Raw genomic sequence first — 16,345 nt, forward strand, 5'->3', positions numbered from 1 at the left:
CAGAAACTCGCTTCTTATAAGTTTTGCTGCTTCAGTTATGGGAGAATGATTTTATTGAGAAATAAAAAAAGATATCGTACAAACAAGGTGCTCGTTTGATAAATTGAGCAATCCTTGCATAGTACTTCATGTAGGGTCCCGAGCCACTTGGGCAGTGACCGGTATTTTGAACACTTTTTCGCCATATTTCAGTCAATTTCAAACCAATCGACTTGAAACTTTGTACACGGCAAGATATTGTATGTATCTCACTGCGTTCCACTAGTTGTGTTAATTGATTCAAAATTGACTGAGTTACAGCAGAAAAATGCCCAAAATAGATGCCCTGCCGATATGGTTCCTTTTCCCTATCTTTTCATTATGTGAATTAAATATCTAAGCAACTTATTTTCTTTCCTACAGCACAGCTCATCGAAAAGAACAAAAAAACAGAGCCCTAAAGCGGCTTGGAATTGTAATTCGCCGAAGTTTCCTGAATCGAAACGTATCAGCTGCATGGTTATACAGTGTGTAAAGTGTGCGTCTTGAGTTTTTACCACCGTATTTTATCAGTATTATGTTCTAAAAGTTTACAAAAAAATCGTGTAATTTGTGTTGTGAAATTGTGAACGTACCGTAAAAGTCAATTAAAAGTTTGTGATTGCCATGGATCAACACAATCAGCAAAATGATCCAACAGACCCAACACAGGAAGTAGACACGTCGGACTGGCCCGACTATTTCGAGCTAATCGAGCACTTCACCGTAGAAAGGTAAATATTGTTAGTACTAAACAAGTTCTATTGAATTTAAAGTATGTAGAGGAAGTCGTCATTGATATCATCGTCATCATTGAAATTCCAAAAGCAGTTTTCTTGTTCAAAACATAATTGTTTGTAACGACAATGTTTTACCGTATTCTATTCTCCACCTGGAGTATCGTGAATACCTTTTCAGTACAAAAAATATGTTGCAAACGAGAAAACTGCTTTTGAAATTTTGATTAAATCTTATAATTCGCCATACTGACGTAGTCGCTTTTTTCGCTGCTCTGGTCTCCCGTTATTACGATCTACTTGGATGCTTTCGACTGCTGGGAGTTTGTTTCGGGAGACTTTTTCGGCATGTTTTAGTTTTGACCGCTCTATAGACTGAAAACCGAAAAAGTCTACCGGTTATTACAATCTTCCTATCCATTGAAGTGTTCGTCGAAGTGCTGCATTCACCTCTCGTTCCCCAGGACGACGAACCCACGTTACAAAAACTGCACGCTCATTTATTTGTTGATCATTTGTCTGATGCAAAAAACATGGATTTGTGGAAGATCATTTCTTTGAAATTTTCGGAGATTGTGCTGATTTTTTACAATTTCTCACTGACACTTACTTGATGATCAGCCACCTTGTGGGACAGAAACTCAGGTTTGCAAAAGCTCTTTCATTGTCAACATACGACCACAAGGGTCGCCTACCTCTCTCTTTCTTTTTGTCTACTAATATTACTTGCGATAACCGTTCTTCCAAGGTAGACGAAATCCTCTCAAAGGCATCCTAGTCTATCGTAACGTTTCTTCCTTTCCATCGTTGCGTTGCTTTGATTAGTTAGGTCAGCTTACCAGGAAAGCTGGCAAACTCGCGTGTCATGCCTCGAGCCTGTGTGCTTGTCAACAACGCAATAGTTGCTACACTCATCTCTGAACTAACCACCAGAGATGTATGTGCTATCACAATTGATGTATCTGTTGGAAACCTCAACAGGAAGTACGTCTATTGTTCTGTGTATTTACCGCATGATGAACCATCCCCTACGGATGCTTTGTAACGAATAGTACATTGGAACCTCATAAATGCACATTTTATTTTCCGTATCAGGCCCCACGTCTGGGAACTTAGATACGAAAAACAAAATGGAACATTACAAATGCACAAAACACAAACATGCAACACATAACATAAATTGTGCCCAGTTATCCAAATAGATAACGTAGTCCAATCCCAGGATGACGAGGTTTCATTTTTGTTCTTGGTCCATCAGTCAATCCTGTAATCGTATTTTTTCTGGCAGTTCGCCTTTTAGTTCGCAGCATCTGTTGCGGCATTCATAGCTTGATTTGGTCTAGGATTTTCTTATCCTAAGGGGGCATCCCGATTCGGCAACAACACAAGACCGTCTACAATTTGATGTCCGTGTTAGGGGACGGCTTGTGCGTTTTGTACTGGATCGCTCCTGAAATTTTTAGAGCGCTACAAATGCACATTAAATTTCAGGGACATAAGTACAAACCTTGGTAAAACATACAAAATAAACAGACAAAATGTTCACAACAATTTACAAGCGTAACACACTCCATGCAACAATCGAAGAATTTTCCATGAATTGGAGAATGCAATCCATGGAAAATTCTTAAAACTACTTTACAACGTATTAACTATATTACAAACGTAACACAACACCAGCAACAGCGGAAGAATTTCTCAAGAATCGAAATCGCGATTCTTGAAAAATTCTAAAAAAACTCCTATTAACCATCCTTCCAAGTGGTCGGTTGATGGCAGCGATGATAATTTTATTTGGTGTCACCAGACTAACTAAAATCCGTAAGCCAAACGCTTACCAGATAACTCCGCGAGTTAAATTGCCACCAGGCTAACCTTAAACTAATTGCCACCAGGCTAACTTAAAATTGATTGCCACCAGGCTAACTTAAAACTAATTGCCACCAGGCTAACTTAAAATTAATAACGCCAGCAAATCCTAGCAAAGGGTATGATCTAACGCCATTAACCAACGGCCAAAGAACTGCCATCAACCAAGCATTTAATCTTCATCTATCTTTACTGTTGCGGACGCTCATATCTGATCTACTCTAAGTTTACCTAACCGAAACCAGATGGATCAACAAAGAAACAATAAACTATAACATAAACGTGGGTTTTTTAGTTGGGCGCCAATGTAACGAAAAAATTGGAACCTTACAAATGTACACGCCCCACGTTGGACGGCAATGTAACGAATACATTGGAGCCTTATAAATTTGCATTTTATTTTCCGTATCAGGCCCCACGTCTGGGAACTTAGATACGAAAAACAAAATGGAACATTACAAATGCACAAAACACAAACATGCAACACATAACATAAATTGTGCCCAGTTATCCAAATAGATAACGTAGTCCAATCCCAGGATGACGAGGTTTCATTTTTGTTCTTGGTCCATCAGTCAATCCTGTAATCGTATTTTTTCTGGCAGTTCGCCTTTTAGTTCGCAGCATCTGTTGCGGCATTCATAGCTTGATTTGGTCTAGGATTTTCTTATCCTAAGGGGGCATCCCGATTCGGCAACAACACAAGACCGTCTACAATTTGATGTCCGTGTTAGGGGACGGCTTGTGCGTTTTGTACTGGATCGCTCCTGAAATTTTTAGAGCGCTACAAATGCACATTAAATTTCAGGGACATAAGTACAAACCTTGGTAAAACATACAAAATAAACAGACAAAATGTTCACAACAATTTACAAGCGTAACACACTCCATGCAACAATCGAAGAATTTTCCATGAATTGGAGAATGCAATCCATGGAAAATTCTTAAAACTACTTTACAACGTATTAACTATATTACAAACGTAACAGCTTTCAAACAAGTCATCGCATACTGCACTTCAAAAGGCCTTCCGCTAATTGTTGGCAGTGATGCTAATGCTCACCATATCATCTGGGGCAGCTCAGACATTAACTTGAGAGGCTCCAGTTTGATGGAGAACTTAAGTAGTACAGATCTTGCATTACTTAACATAGGCAACCGCCCAACCTTTATGGTATCTGCCAGAGAGGAAGTGTTAGATATAACGCTTTGCTCTAGCAGAATTAGTCACGAGCTGACCAATTGGCATGTGTCAGATGAAGAATCTTTATCTGACCATCGCTACATCTTTTTTGAACATTTAAATGTTACTTCGCAAACATTGCGTTTCAGGAATCCTCGGTCAACAAACTGGGATCTTTATACTGATTTGGTTGCAGCCAAATTTCATGGATATTCACCATCCATTGACACTCCAAGTGATTTAGATGATGCCGTTGATACTACAACGACCTTCATCATGGAAGCTTTTGAAGAAGCATGCCCTCTACGGTCTGTGAAGATCACAAGAGGAACCCCTTGGTGGAACTCTGATCTGGCGAAACTCAGGAAACAATGTAGAAAGAGTTGGAACAGACGACGTTCGGCTGGTTCGGAGGCTTTCAGGTCGGCTCGCAAGGCCTACAGGAAAGCTCTCCGGTCTGCTGAACGATCCGGCTGGAAAAACCTTTGTACAAATGTTTCCAGCTTGAGTGAAGTCAGTCGGTTAAACAAAATCCTTGCGAAATCTAAGGATTTCCGGGTGAACGAACTTCGTTTGCCAAATGGCGATCTGACTTCCTCTGATGAGGAAGTTCTGGAATGCTTATTCAGCACACACTTCCCTGGATGTGTAGATATTACATCTTCGGATGATCCTGATGTATTTTCTTGTAGTTATGATTCTTTAGCTTCGGCTCGGAGTATTGTAACTATAGAATCGATTGAGTGGGCTCTTAATAGCTTTGCTCCTTTCAAATCTCCTGGGGCAGATGGGATTTATCCTATTTTGCTTCAGAAGGGATTTGATTATTTCAAACATGTTTTGAAAAAACTACTTGTTTGCAGTTTTGCTACAGGGTATATTCCCAAATCCTGGAGGGATATTACTGTAAAGTTTATTCCGAAAGTGGGTCGTGCGTCGTATGAAGAAGCAAAGAGTTTCAGACCTATCAGTTTGACCTCTTTTCTTCTGAAATGCTTAGAACGCATTGTGGATCATCACATCCGTGATGTTCATCTGGCCAGTGTGCCTCTTCATGTGAACCAACATGCCTACCAATCTGGTAAGTCCACTGTGACTCTTTTACACAAGGTTGTTTACGATATCGAGAAAGCATTCGCTCAAAAGCAATCTTGTTTGGGTGTTTTCTTAGATATCGAGGGTGCCTTTGACAACGTGCCTTTCGATGCTATATTGGAAGCCGCACGGAGTCATGGTATATCTCCAATGATTTCCAATTGGATTCACCAAATGCTCAAAAACCGATATCTCTTCTCGATATTGCGTCTAGCAGGGATTAGGAAATTGAGTGTTTGTGGATGCCCCCAAGGGGGAGTCTTATCACCGCTTTTGTGGAATCTCGTAGCAGATACGCTATTGAGGCAACTCAATAATAGCGGTTTTCCTACTTATGGTTTTGCCGACAACTACCTAACATTGTTAGTTGGTATGTGCATCAGCACCCTTTTCGACCTGATGCAAAACGCCCTTCTGGTAGTTGAGGGTTGGTGTCGCCAATATGGCCTTTCGGTTAATCCGAGTAAAACATCTATTGTTCTTTTCACGGAAAGGCGAAACCGTAATGGCGTTCGACCTTTGCGTCTCTTTGATTCTGAAATCAATGTGACTGAACAGGTAAAGTACGTTGGAGTCATTCTTGATTCCAAGCTTTCCTGGACACCTCACATTGAGTTCAGAATCAAGAAAGCTTGTATGGCCTTCGGGCAATGTCGGCGTACTTTTGGTACAACTTGGGGTCTAAAACCCAAGTATATCAAATGGATTTACACAACTGTGGTTCGGCCAATATTGGCTTATGGATGTCTTGTGTGGTGGCAAAAGGGTGAAGTGAGAACGGTCCAATCAAAATTAGGCCATCTCCAAAGGATGTGCTTAATGGCGATGTCTGGAGCGTTCTCTTCAACTCCTACGGCAGCGCTCGAAGTTCTCTTTGACGTTGCCCCACTACACACTCATCTCAAACAAGAAGCCCTTTCTTGCACTTACCGGTTACGGGTACTCGGTCTACTAGAGGAAACTCCTGTGAACCGCACATCAACACACACCTCGTTGTTTCCACTTTAAGTGAATTGGGAAAAAATTGTCCTTGCTCCAAGTGATCTTACAATTGCTTGTAATTTTCCATATAGGACATTTTCCACGAAATTCCCTTCACGGGAAGAGTGGACATCTGGTTATCTGGAAAGAAGTATTTCAGACGGCATCGTATGTTACACTGATGGCTCCCTTCTCGAAGGTCGAGCAGGTGCTGGTGTTTATTCTCGTGAGCTAAGGCTGTATCAGTCTTATTCACTTGGTAGACACTGCACCGTTTTTCAGGCCGAAATCTTTGCTCTTATGTGTGGAGTGCAATCAGCACTTCAGCAGCACGTAATGGGCAAAGTAATATACTTCTGTTCAGATAGCCAGGCTGCTATTAAAGCACTTGCTTCGGCCAACTCCAGCTCGAAGATAGTTATCGCTTGTCGAACTCAAATCGAGGAGCTGAATTCAGCAAACGCTGTTCACCTTGTATGGGTACCTGGCCATTCTTCCATTGCTGGAAATGAATTGGCTGATGAGTTAGCTCGCTCTGGAGCATCACATGACTTCATTGGCCCTGAGCCAGCTATTCCGATATCGAAGTGTTGGTTTAAGCTTCAGATTCACATCTGGGCTGTCACTCAACACAGACAATATTGGAATAGTTTGGAGTCATGTCGTCAAACCAAATTGTATAGTGCTGAGCCATCTCTACGGGTGGCGAAGTATCTAACTAATCTGTCTAAGCAGAATTGCAGCATGCTGGTCAAAGCATTGACTGGCCACTGCCGACTCAGCTATCACATGGCGAATATTCAGCAAGCTGATTCATTTGCCTGTGATAGCTGTGAATCCGATTAGGGAACTTCGTATCATTTGATATGTAACTGTCCAGTTTTCGCGCAACAGCGTTTCCGAGTATTCGGTAAACACTTATTAAGTGAAACTGACTTCAGAAACCTGAATCTTCAGGATATTCTGTTGTTCTTAACCCGCTGTGGTAAAGAGCTATAGGCTCTCTTTCGCTTTATGCGTTATTACAGTGCCCTTTTCAGGGCGCTGTTTGAACCCATTGTGGTACGCTTGTGCGTTAGTACCCTCTTCCAGGGTATTTTTCCTATTTCCCTACCTGTCCCAATCCCCATCCAAATCCTTTTTCCTTCCTTTTCCCTCAGGTAGATGATGAAATAGGCTGTTATTTTGGCGATGGCACAAATGTCCCAAATGGAGGATAACGTGCCTCTGGAGCCGGCCTTTTGATACCTGATAGTCTATCGTAACGTTTCTTCCTTTCCATCGTTGCGTTGCTTTGATTAGTTAGGTCAGCTTACCAGGAAAGCTTTTTTCGTCCATGATTTTACATAGCTCTTTGCGGTTAATTGCCGTATGCCGCTTTAAAATCGTTTAACCGGTGAAGCATTAGAACTTGATTTTCACAGCATGTCTAGAAGATTTGCCGTACAGTGAAGATTTGGTCCGTTGTCGACCGGCCGTCGATGAAGCTTGATAACATTCGTTTTATGTGACAGATGACGGAGGGTCATACTTTCGAAAGGCGCTTCCCTCAGCGAGGGATGATTTCCGCCGTCCGCTGTACTAACGTAGTCGTTTCCTCTGTTGCCTTGGTCTCCCGTGCCTACATTTTTCACGCCATTCAGATGAATTCGGTAAACTACTGACTATTATTTTGAAGATATATTATGTTACCATAAGTTATTCAATTTGCCGTTCGTACTTACATTCCAGGTTCGAAAATAGTATATATTCATTCTAACATTATGTTAAATATGTTTCTTATTTCCAGTCGAGAGCCACACAACTACGATAAATGCCCGCCGACTACACATCAGACTATGGCATATAACATTGTGTCGCAACCACAAATGGACCCAAACATGCATAATAACGCCTATCCCGTCTACCAAGTTCCGCATAGTGGCATCATCCAAATGCCCGCAGTGCCCGACAATCAAAATTTAATGAACTACAACTTACAGCAAACGCAACCCATCAATCCAGCTGCTAACGCTATGAATCTGACGAGCAGTTCCACCTCGGGTCTCGGTAACCAAAACCTCTTGATGCAGAATATGAATTCGAAGCTCCTAACCCACAGTCAATCACTTCCAACGCAAAACCAGCCAGCCAACCAGAAACCGCAACCACGGTCGATATCAATGCCAACTGCACAAAACTATCCTCCTCCCCCTATGATGGTTCCGCAAGCGTTGCCTCCTCCCGGAAGTATGATGCACCAACCCCAACAGGACGTCTACAAAGGATCGCTTCATCCTCAAACCTCAAGTTACAAGTCCTACCATGGTCACCAACCGCAACCGTACAAAATTCCTTCCCAGAACCCGTTATCTTATGGCGGCTCTGGGCGTAGCATGCGGCATTCATCGCCACCTCATGGCCTCCAGCACCAGCAGCAGCAAAGTGGAATGGGAATGAGCCAACAGCCATCCATAGAGCAGTCGCACCAGCAGCTACAAGATCTCCAGCAACAGCAGTCTTCATCTCAGTCACCGCATCAAAAGCGGACATCACCGCATCCAGTCAAAGAAATGTTTCGCTCAAACAGCCTGCCCATCAATGCAACATTCCCGTTGCCACCGAAGGAAGAGAATTTCGCTGTCCCTCGGTATCAGGCTAAACCAAGTCCCAAGCTGAGGATGCGCAGCAATTCAATGGTCATAAAACAGCCCGGCGGTAGCGGGAGTCCAGTAGCATCGACAAGTGGAACAAACATGGTTCCCGGTCCCAGTCTACATGCTACTTCCAGCGAACCCGCGTTAAACATGAATAACAGTGCATTGTTGGCGCAATTGTTACAACCCACCAGTAAGTATCAGGTCACACACACACACACTATCTTTATGCATAGTTTATGCTTAGCCCTTTAGTAATCAATTAGTAAGCACCTCTTATTGTCCCGGTTGTGCTGGTGAAAGTATTCCAATAATCATAAAAGTTTGCAAGCATTATACAGTGTATCAAACAATTGTCCGTACAGCAAATTTTTTGTCAAAATAATTTTTCATTCAAATGTTTATAACTTTTTTATGCGTCAATCAAAAACGCTAAAATTTTGACCAATCATGACCCAAATATTAAAGCTTTGCATTAAATTTCTACAGAGGGTGGTGGAGTATGCAGATACCTACAATGTATCAAACAATTGTCCGTACAGTAATTTTTTGGTGAAAATAATTTTTCATTTAAATGTTTATAACTTTTTTATATGTCAATCAAAAACGCTGAAATTTTGACCAATTATAACCCATATAATAAAGCTCCATTGGTAAAATTTTGAGCGAGATCGAATAAGTTTTCTGAAAGTTATAGAACTTTTAGTAAAACTTATAAGATTTTTGAACACATTTTTAAAACATTATATCTCAATATGTGATCGATGAAATTTTTTCATTTTTTTATGTGTTACATCTTATACCTATGGCTTTCACATGCAGCTGTGTTTGAGGTTTTGTATCCACTACAAAAAATATGAAAAATGTGCTTATGTAGCTGACGATGTTTAAAAATTTACTATATTTTGCACATATAATCTGCCAAACGTTTTCCACCAATAAAAGTGCATTGACTGAACGAAAAATCCATATTACATTAAGAGAGTTTAAAAAAGTTGAAAACACTTGGCACTTTTATTGATCACAATATGATAAATTTCCAAATGACACTCTGAACATATACAGATTTTTCATATTTTTTGTAGTGAATATAAAACTTCAAACGAAGCTGCATATGAAAGCCTTAGGTATAAGCTGTAATACAAAAAAAAATAATGAAAAAGTTTCATCAAGTACATATTGAGATATAATGTTTTGAAAATGTGTTCGAAAATCTTATAAGTTTTACTGAAAGTTCTATAACTTTCAGAAAACTTATACGATCTCGCTCAAAATTTTACCAATGGAGCTTTATTATATGGGTTATAATTGGTCAAAATTTCAGCGTTTTTGATTGACATATAAAAAAGTTATAAACATTTAAATGAAAAATTATTTTCACCAAAAAATTACTGTACGGACAATTGTTTGATACATTGTAGGTATCTGCATACTCCACCACCCTCTGTAGAAATTTAATGCAAATTGGCAGATACATACAAAAGTTATAAATATGCGTACATCGCAAAGGTATGAAATGAAAACGACAAATTGTTTCAAATACTCACCCACATCAATACTAATGGATTTCAAGCCAGTTGTTTGAATCTGTTGAAGAAAGTGTTAAGTAGCATAACTGCTTTCGAAATTTTATCCTTACCCTCGAGTGATCCTATTGTATTTTGTACAACACGTTGAAAAAATCTCGCTTTTTGTACTCAGCATTAGCGTAGTGCTGGCGGTGGTGACCAGCCGCGCGAGTCCCGGAAAGTTAATTTACAGAGATTTACAGTATTTTGGACTGTAGCGAAATAGAAACATCTATCATGCGAATGTAAATTGGTCATAATAGTACAAAATGATTTTCAGCTACAGTTAACCCTTTCTTTCCCACAAGGTTTTTGACATGTAAAATAGATAAAATGGTTTCTAAACAAATCACCAGAACAAAAGATGTATGATTTTACTCCAAAATATCGTTAGAAATGAAAAATTTTGTTTTTCGGGGTGGATCACCACCTTTGGGAAGATGGATGCACTGAAGGCACATAAATAAATTTATTATTATTTTTATTATTATTATTATCTTTATTTACGAGATTTTCAGCCCTGGGCTGGTTCATCTCGGATATATAAATTTAGTTTTTTATTTGTATACAAAAGTGACCCGATTTTGTCAGCCCCTTTTCGGAACACATATTTTGCTCTCTTCAAAAACTTAAACAGTTTTTCAAACTTTTTATTCCTGTATGTTCTGCATCTCAGCTGTGGCTTGATGATAAATATTAATATTTATTTAACTTTGTATCTATAATTCGTCCATTAAAGTTTTAATTTATCTTGATATTCTAATCTAGCAGCAGGTCGAATGCTATGAAACTATTGACCTACAGGGGATAGACAAAATGATCGGGACAGGTAAAATTTTCACTTTTAAAAAAATGTTCAACTAGCTGTAACTTTTCGAAAAGTGCATCAATTATTCTCAATCAAATTTTTACTGTAAATTCATCAACTAGTTGTGTATCAATGGTTTGGAAAAGATCGGGCCATTCTCCACGAAGTTATAAAGATTCTTGAAAAAGGTAAAATTATCCTATAGCCAACTTTGAGCTGTTGTATCTCCGGATTCAATGAACCGATTTCAATGAAATTTTGACCATTCATGACTTATATAATGAACTCTGGAAAATATTTGATTTAACTTGAAAAACTTGACATAACAGTTCAATAAACATATACAAACATCTGATATAAAAAAATGAAATGATCTAACTTATCCAGTGTTTGTATGAACAGTGCAACGTAGTGGATCACCTGTGCTATCATGGGAAAGAGAGGGTTAAGAGTGCTGCATTTTCATCCAACTGGATGCTAACAAACAATTCAATTGTACGCAATACATCAAAAGTGTTTTCAATTTGTTTTTTAAATTTCTTCCACTGCAGAGTTACAGTCGTATTTCTATAAGATTATTGTAGGCTTACTTGGTTTTTTCTCGCTTTTTCCAAGAATACGTCTTTAGTCTAAAAAAACTGTGTTTATGTTACTTTAAAGTTGTTGTTCATTTCGTAGCTGTAAATCAATTCTGTGTATCTCTACTCTGTATTTAAAGTATGAAATAATTGTTTCAAAAAAATAAAAAAAAAATTATTGTAGGTGTAGGCTTCATTCGTGTGTTGTGTACCTCCTGCACAAAAGGACAAAAAACTGCGCTGTTAGTATGCCGATGCAGCGCATACTAACAGCCCAGTTTTTAACCCACACACACACACACACACACACACACACACACACACACACACACACACACACACACACACACACACACACACACACACACACACACACACACACACACACACACACACACACACAGACACACACACACACACACACACACACACACACACACACACACACACACACACACACACACACACACACACACACACACAGAAAGTTTTAAACAAGTTGTTATCAAACATAAAAAAAACTGCCGCTGTCTTAAGAAGGGTTAAGAAGATTGTGTTATTATTGGAATACTGCATAAATGAAACAAGAGAATATGTGATTTTAATAAGTTTGCTCAAAATGGAAATCTTCTCTCTTTTGTGTTTTTTTGTTTACTGTGCATTTAAGAATTTCTCAACTACTTTCGTTACAGATACGAGTACCTCATTTAATGTTAAGCAACAACCAACAACTTCGTGTGCCATAAGTAACTTACAAACGTCGCAACAACAATCTCATCCAACAATTGCTCAACAACCCCATCAACATCAACATCAACACCAGCAACATCATCAACAACTTCAACTTCAACAACAACAACAAAAGCTTCAGCAACAACAGCAGATTCAACAGCAACAACAACAGCTTCAACAACAACAACAACAACAACAACAACAACAACAACAACAACAACAACAGATTCAACAACAACAACAACAACAACAACAACAACAACAACAACAACAACAACAACAACAACAACAACAACAACAACAACAACAGCAGCAACAACAACAACAACAACAACAACATCAGCAACAGCCTGTCTACCAACAACAATCTCCCATGGCTAGTGCGTCTTTTGATGCCTCCAAGCTGCGCTTTTGCAAACATGTACAAAGCCCTCAGCAGCAGCATTCTCCGAGCAGTACGCCACATAATTCGGTGCTGTCGTTTGCCTCCACTTCCTACACTAGCATTTCCACTTCAAACCAAAGCATGTCGACGTTCGACAGTGACACTCCGATGTCTTCTGCATCACACGAAGCCAGTTTGTGTAGCCCATCTACTAGTCGCGGCAACCCATCCACTAGCGCCGGTATAGGGGCCAAATTTCACCGAAGCGAAAATCAGCGCCGATCTGGTCACATTCATGCCGAGCAGAAGCGCCGGTACAACATCAAAAACGGATTCGACATGCTGCATTCGCTCATTCCTAAGCTGCAGCAGAGTTCAAATACTAAGGTAGGGCAGCTGCTCCTGCTACGAAAACCACCTACTCACCAGCGTACCCCCTGGCAAACGGGGTTGAACTGGTTCCAACCGAAAATCTTTTGTTTTTGTTATTTTTGTTACAGCTGAGCAAGGCCGCATTGCTGCACAAGGGTGCCGAGTACATCAAAGAGCTGCGCCTCGAACGGGAGGCTATCATCGAGATGATGGATACTCTTCGCCGGGAAATCGAAGTGCTGAACAACTCCTTGAGGTGGGTGTTTTAACTCAGTGTTGGTATTACCAGTCTTAATAGTGTTACCTTTCGTTACATTCAGTCTTTCGTTACGTTAGGCCTTTTTTGGTAGTTACAATGGTTTCGGCCTTCTGTGCTAATCCCGTTATGATTATATTCTTAAAACTATTGAATTATTTATCCTAGCGTATGTTCGGATGTCAATCAAGTTGAGTTGCAAAATTGGATACAATTTTGATCCTAACCCATCAAAAACACTGGACAGATGATTGAAACGGGGGCTGGACATTTGGCATAAGGCCACTTGGCATAAAAACATTTGGCATAATCGAAATGCACACTTATTTATTATATCAAGTGTCAATTATGTCAAATGTCCGTTATGCCAAATGTTTTTATGCCAAATGTCAAAATGACACAAACCCACTTGAAACGACCGTATGCTTCACTCTTTGTATTCACTATTACTCATAGTTTGTTTTATTTTTCCTTTTCAAATTTCAGCAACCTGCAAGCATCGCTACCGGCCAGTGGCGCTCCAATTTCACGCCAGAGGACGAGTCGCGTAAGAGACCTCTACCACGAATACGTCAGGCACCGCACTAATGATAACTGGAAGTTCTGGGTTGTAGGTTTCAATCATTACCGCCACGATTTCTTACGTGCTTTGCAGTATATCATTTACGTGTCCATCGTTTCTTTTCTTTTTTTTCAGTTTGGTTTGCTATTCGAACCACTGTTGAACACCTTCAACCAAACGGTGTCCGTTGCTAGTCTGGATGAAATGTGTCGGACCAGCCAACTGTGGGTAGATCAGCATTGCTCCCTCGTGGAATTGAGACCGGGTACGTATGTTTTCTGGCGGCTTACTTCAACTATTTGCCCTCATTACCTAATTTCCCCATATAAAGGGTAGAGAATGTTATGTGGCATGATTATAATTATTTAATACTTTTTATTTTAACTTTAATGGTTGATTAGGCCATCCCTTTTTTTGCTAAAATGGAAAATGTGTAAATGTTTAATATTGCAAAATGTTCGTTTTAGCCTAAAAACAATCATGCTGAAATTTGAAGTCCGTATCTCAAGGCTAAGTGGTCCAAGTTTAACGTCAATAATTGAAAACCAAACTCCTAGCTAATGTTTGGCCCTTTAGGGCTCTAAAATCATTGATTTTAGTAAAATAAGGTTTGTGGGTCGTCGAAAAAATGTCATGGTGTTTGTGTTCCCATACAAATTTTGAGACCCTTAGGCCCCTTAAGGGTTCACTTAGGTTTGGGATTGGATGCTTCAACGTCTATTAGAAATAAGCATTCAAAATAACGTCAAAAAGTTCAGAGTTATCGAATTCTTGGATACCGATCTCTACCTGCCCTAAAAATCGCCCACTCTAACTTAATGCCGACCAAATGTACCTCAAGAACAAACAGGCAATTTCTTATCAATCACACTAAAGAGCTATTAATACTATATAAACCTTTTTTTATTCAACAGCGTTCTCAAACAAGTTTCGCCACCTGTCAACGACGACAGACATCCTGTCCGAACCACCAACGACTCTACGGGAAGAAGCGCTGAAGGCTATCGCTTACAGTACTAGTGGTAATTCGAATCAAAACGGGGTTAACTTTCCGCGTCCAAGTACTAGTAGGTTTGCGGGTCCAAGCACTAGTAGTTTCGCGGGTCCAAGCACTAGTAGTTTCGCGGGACCAAGCACTAGTAGTTTCGCGGGTCCAAGCACTAGTAGTTTCGCGGGTCCAAGCAGTAGTGGCTTTCCGGGTCCCAGCACTAGTGGCTTCCAGGGTCCAAGTAGTAGTGGCTTCCAGGGTCCTAGCAGTAGTGGCTTTCCGGGTCCCAGCAGTAGTGGTTTTCCGGGCTCAAGCAGTAGAAGTACTCCGGGCCCAAGCAGTAGAAGCACTCCGGGCCCAAGTAGTAGTTTTGCGGGTCCAAGCGGTAGTAATACTCCGTACCCAAGCGGTAGTAATACTCCGGGTCCAAGCGGTAGTAGTACTCCGGGTCCGAGCAGAAGCAGTGCTCCGGGCCAAAGCGGTAGCAGTACTCCAGGTCCAAGCAGTGGTAGCAACACAAATAGCCCCAATCCATCGTTTGGTGGCTTCATGTAAGTCTGACTACAAATTGTGAAAAAATTGGCATTGTATTGACCATCATTTTAATAAATGAGATTATTGAGGTGAAAGATATCTGTGTGCCTTAGGAAGAAAAATAAATTTCTCCGATTCGAAAAAAATGTGAATGAACCTCAAGATATGCGTATGTGTGTGTGTTGCCGTCACAATTTTCATTGTTACCTGAGATTAAATTATGTGACCATTGATTTCCACTATCCGTGTTGCACAAGCATCTGCAAGTTTTACTTACTACAGCACTTTTATAACGTTTCATGCGATTCGATTAACCGCCTACAGATAGCATTTGCTTCCGATGAGCATAGATACTAGCTTCCATCCGTCGAATAGTTTTGTCCGATGCTTACCATTTTTTGGAACTTTAATTTCATGTCGTACATATCCTAGCTTTGAGTCGTAGAGAATAAAATTCTAAATTTTAGCCATACATTTAAGTTAAACTAAGCTCGAAACGGGGACTGACAAGCAGTCGTCATTTGTTATGCAACCTGCAGATATTTGAGTGTGTATAATTGAGATAATGTAATAAAGCGAATTTAGTACATAATTATGTCCGCTGTAAAAGTTACAGAGTGGGCTAAAATAGTCACAAAGAGTGTTGCAGAAATAGATTTTACTACTGTTATGTTTTTAACTTTTTTTTGTTTCAGAGAATAACGATTCATATTAAAAATATTACACTAGTTGTTAGATGCCTAAGTATATAACAACAGAAAAATATATTTTTGTGAAGATTTTGAAATAATACGTGCGCATTTGTTATCCGAACAATCCTTAATACTCTAATAGTTGCACGAAATTCACGAGAAACAACGCGAGACAAGACAAAACACTTATCGTTCTTACAAATTGTCAACGGGTTTGAACTAACCTTTGTTGCCAGGTCGGTTTCAGGTGCGATGTTTCCCTCCCTGGGAGTATGTCTCAAATGGCTGCGTCAAATGATCGCACAGTGCTCGAACTCTTCTGAGGCGAAGGTAATTCCGTTCATCGTAGTC

General features: G+C 40.0%; 1 protein-coding gene across 3 annotated transcripts in view; it reads left to right on the top strand.

The window, feature by feature from the left end:
* Positions 1-16,092, top strand: part of LOC109621236 (uncharacterized) — a 124,487-nt gene extending 108,395 nt beyond the window's left edge. For all 3 annotated transcript variants that reach the window (XM_029865744.2, XM_062850775.1, XM_029865746.2), the window contains 6 exons: positions 7,673-8,712; positions 12,166-12,977; positions 13,091-13,218; positions 13,705-13,828; positions 13,916-14,045; positions 14,695-16,092. In XM_029865744.2, the coding sequence (XP_029721604.2) occupies positions 7,673-8,712; positions 12,166-12,977; positions 13,091-13,218; positions 13,705-13,828; positions 13,916-14,045; positions 14,695-15,323 (2,863 nt within the window). In that variant the 3' untranslated portion in view covers positions 15,324-16,092. The remainder of the gene's footprint in view (positions 1-7,672; positions 8,713-12,165; positions 12,978-13,090; positions 13,219-13,704; positions 13,829-13,915; positions 14,046-14,694) is intronic.
* Positions 16,093-16,345: the final 253 nt, after the last annotated feature.

The sequence above is a fragment of the Aedes albopictus genome, chromosome 2 (assembly GCF_035046485.1).
Source record: "Aedes albopictus strain Foshan chromosome 2, AalbF5, whole genome shotgun sequence".
NCBI lineage: Eukaryota > Metazoa > Arthropoda > Insecta > Diptera > Culicidae > Aedes > Aedes albopictus.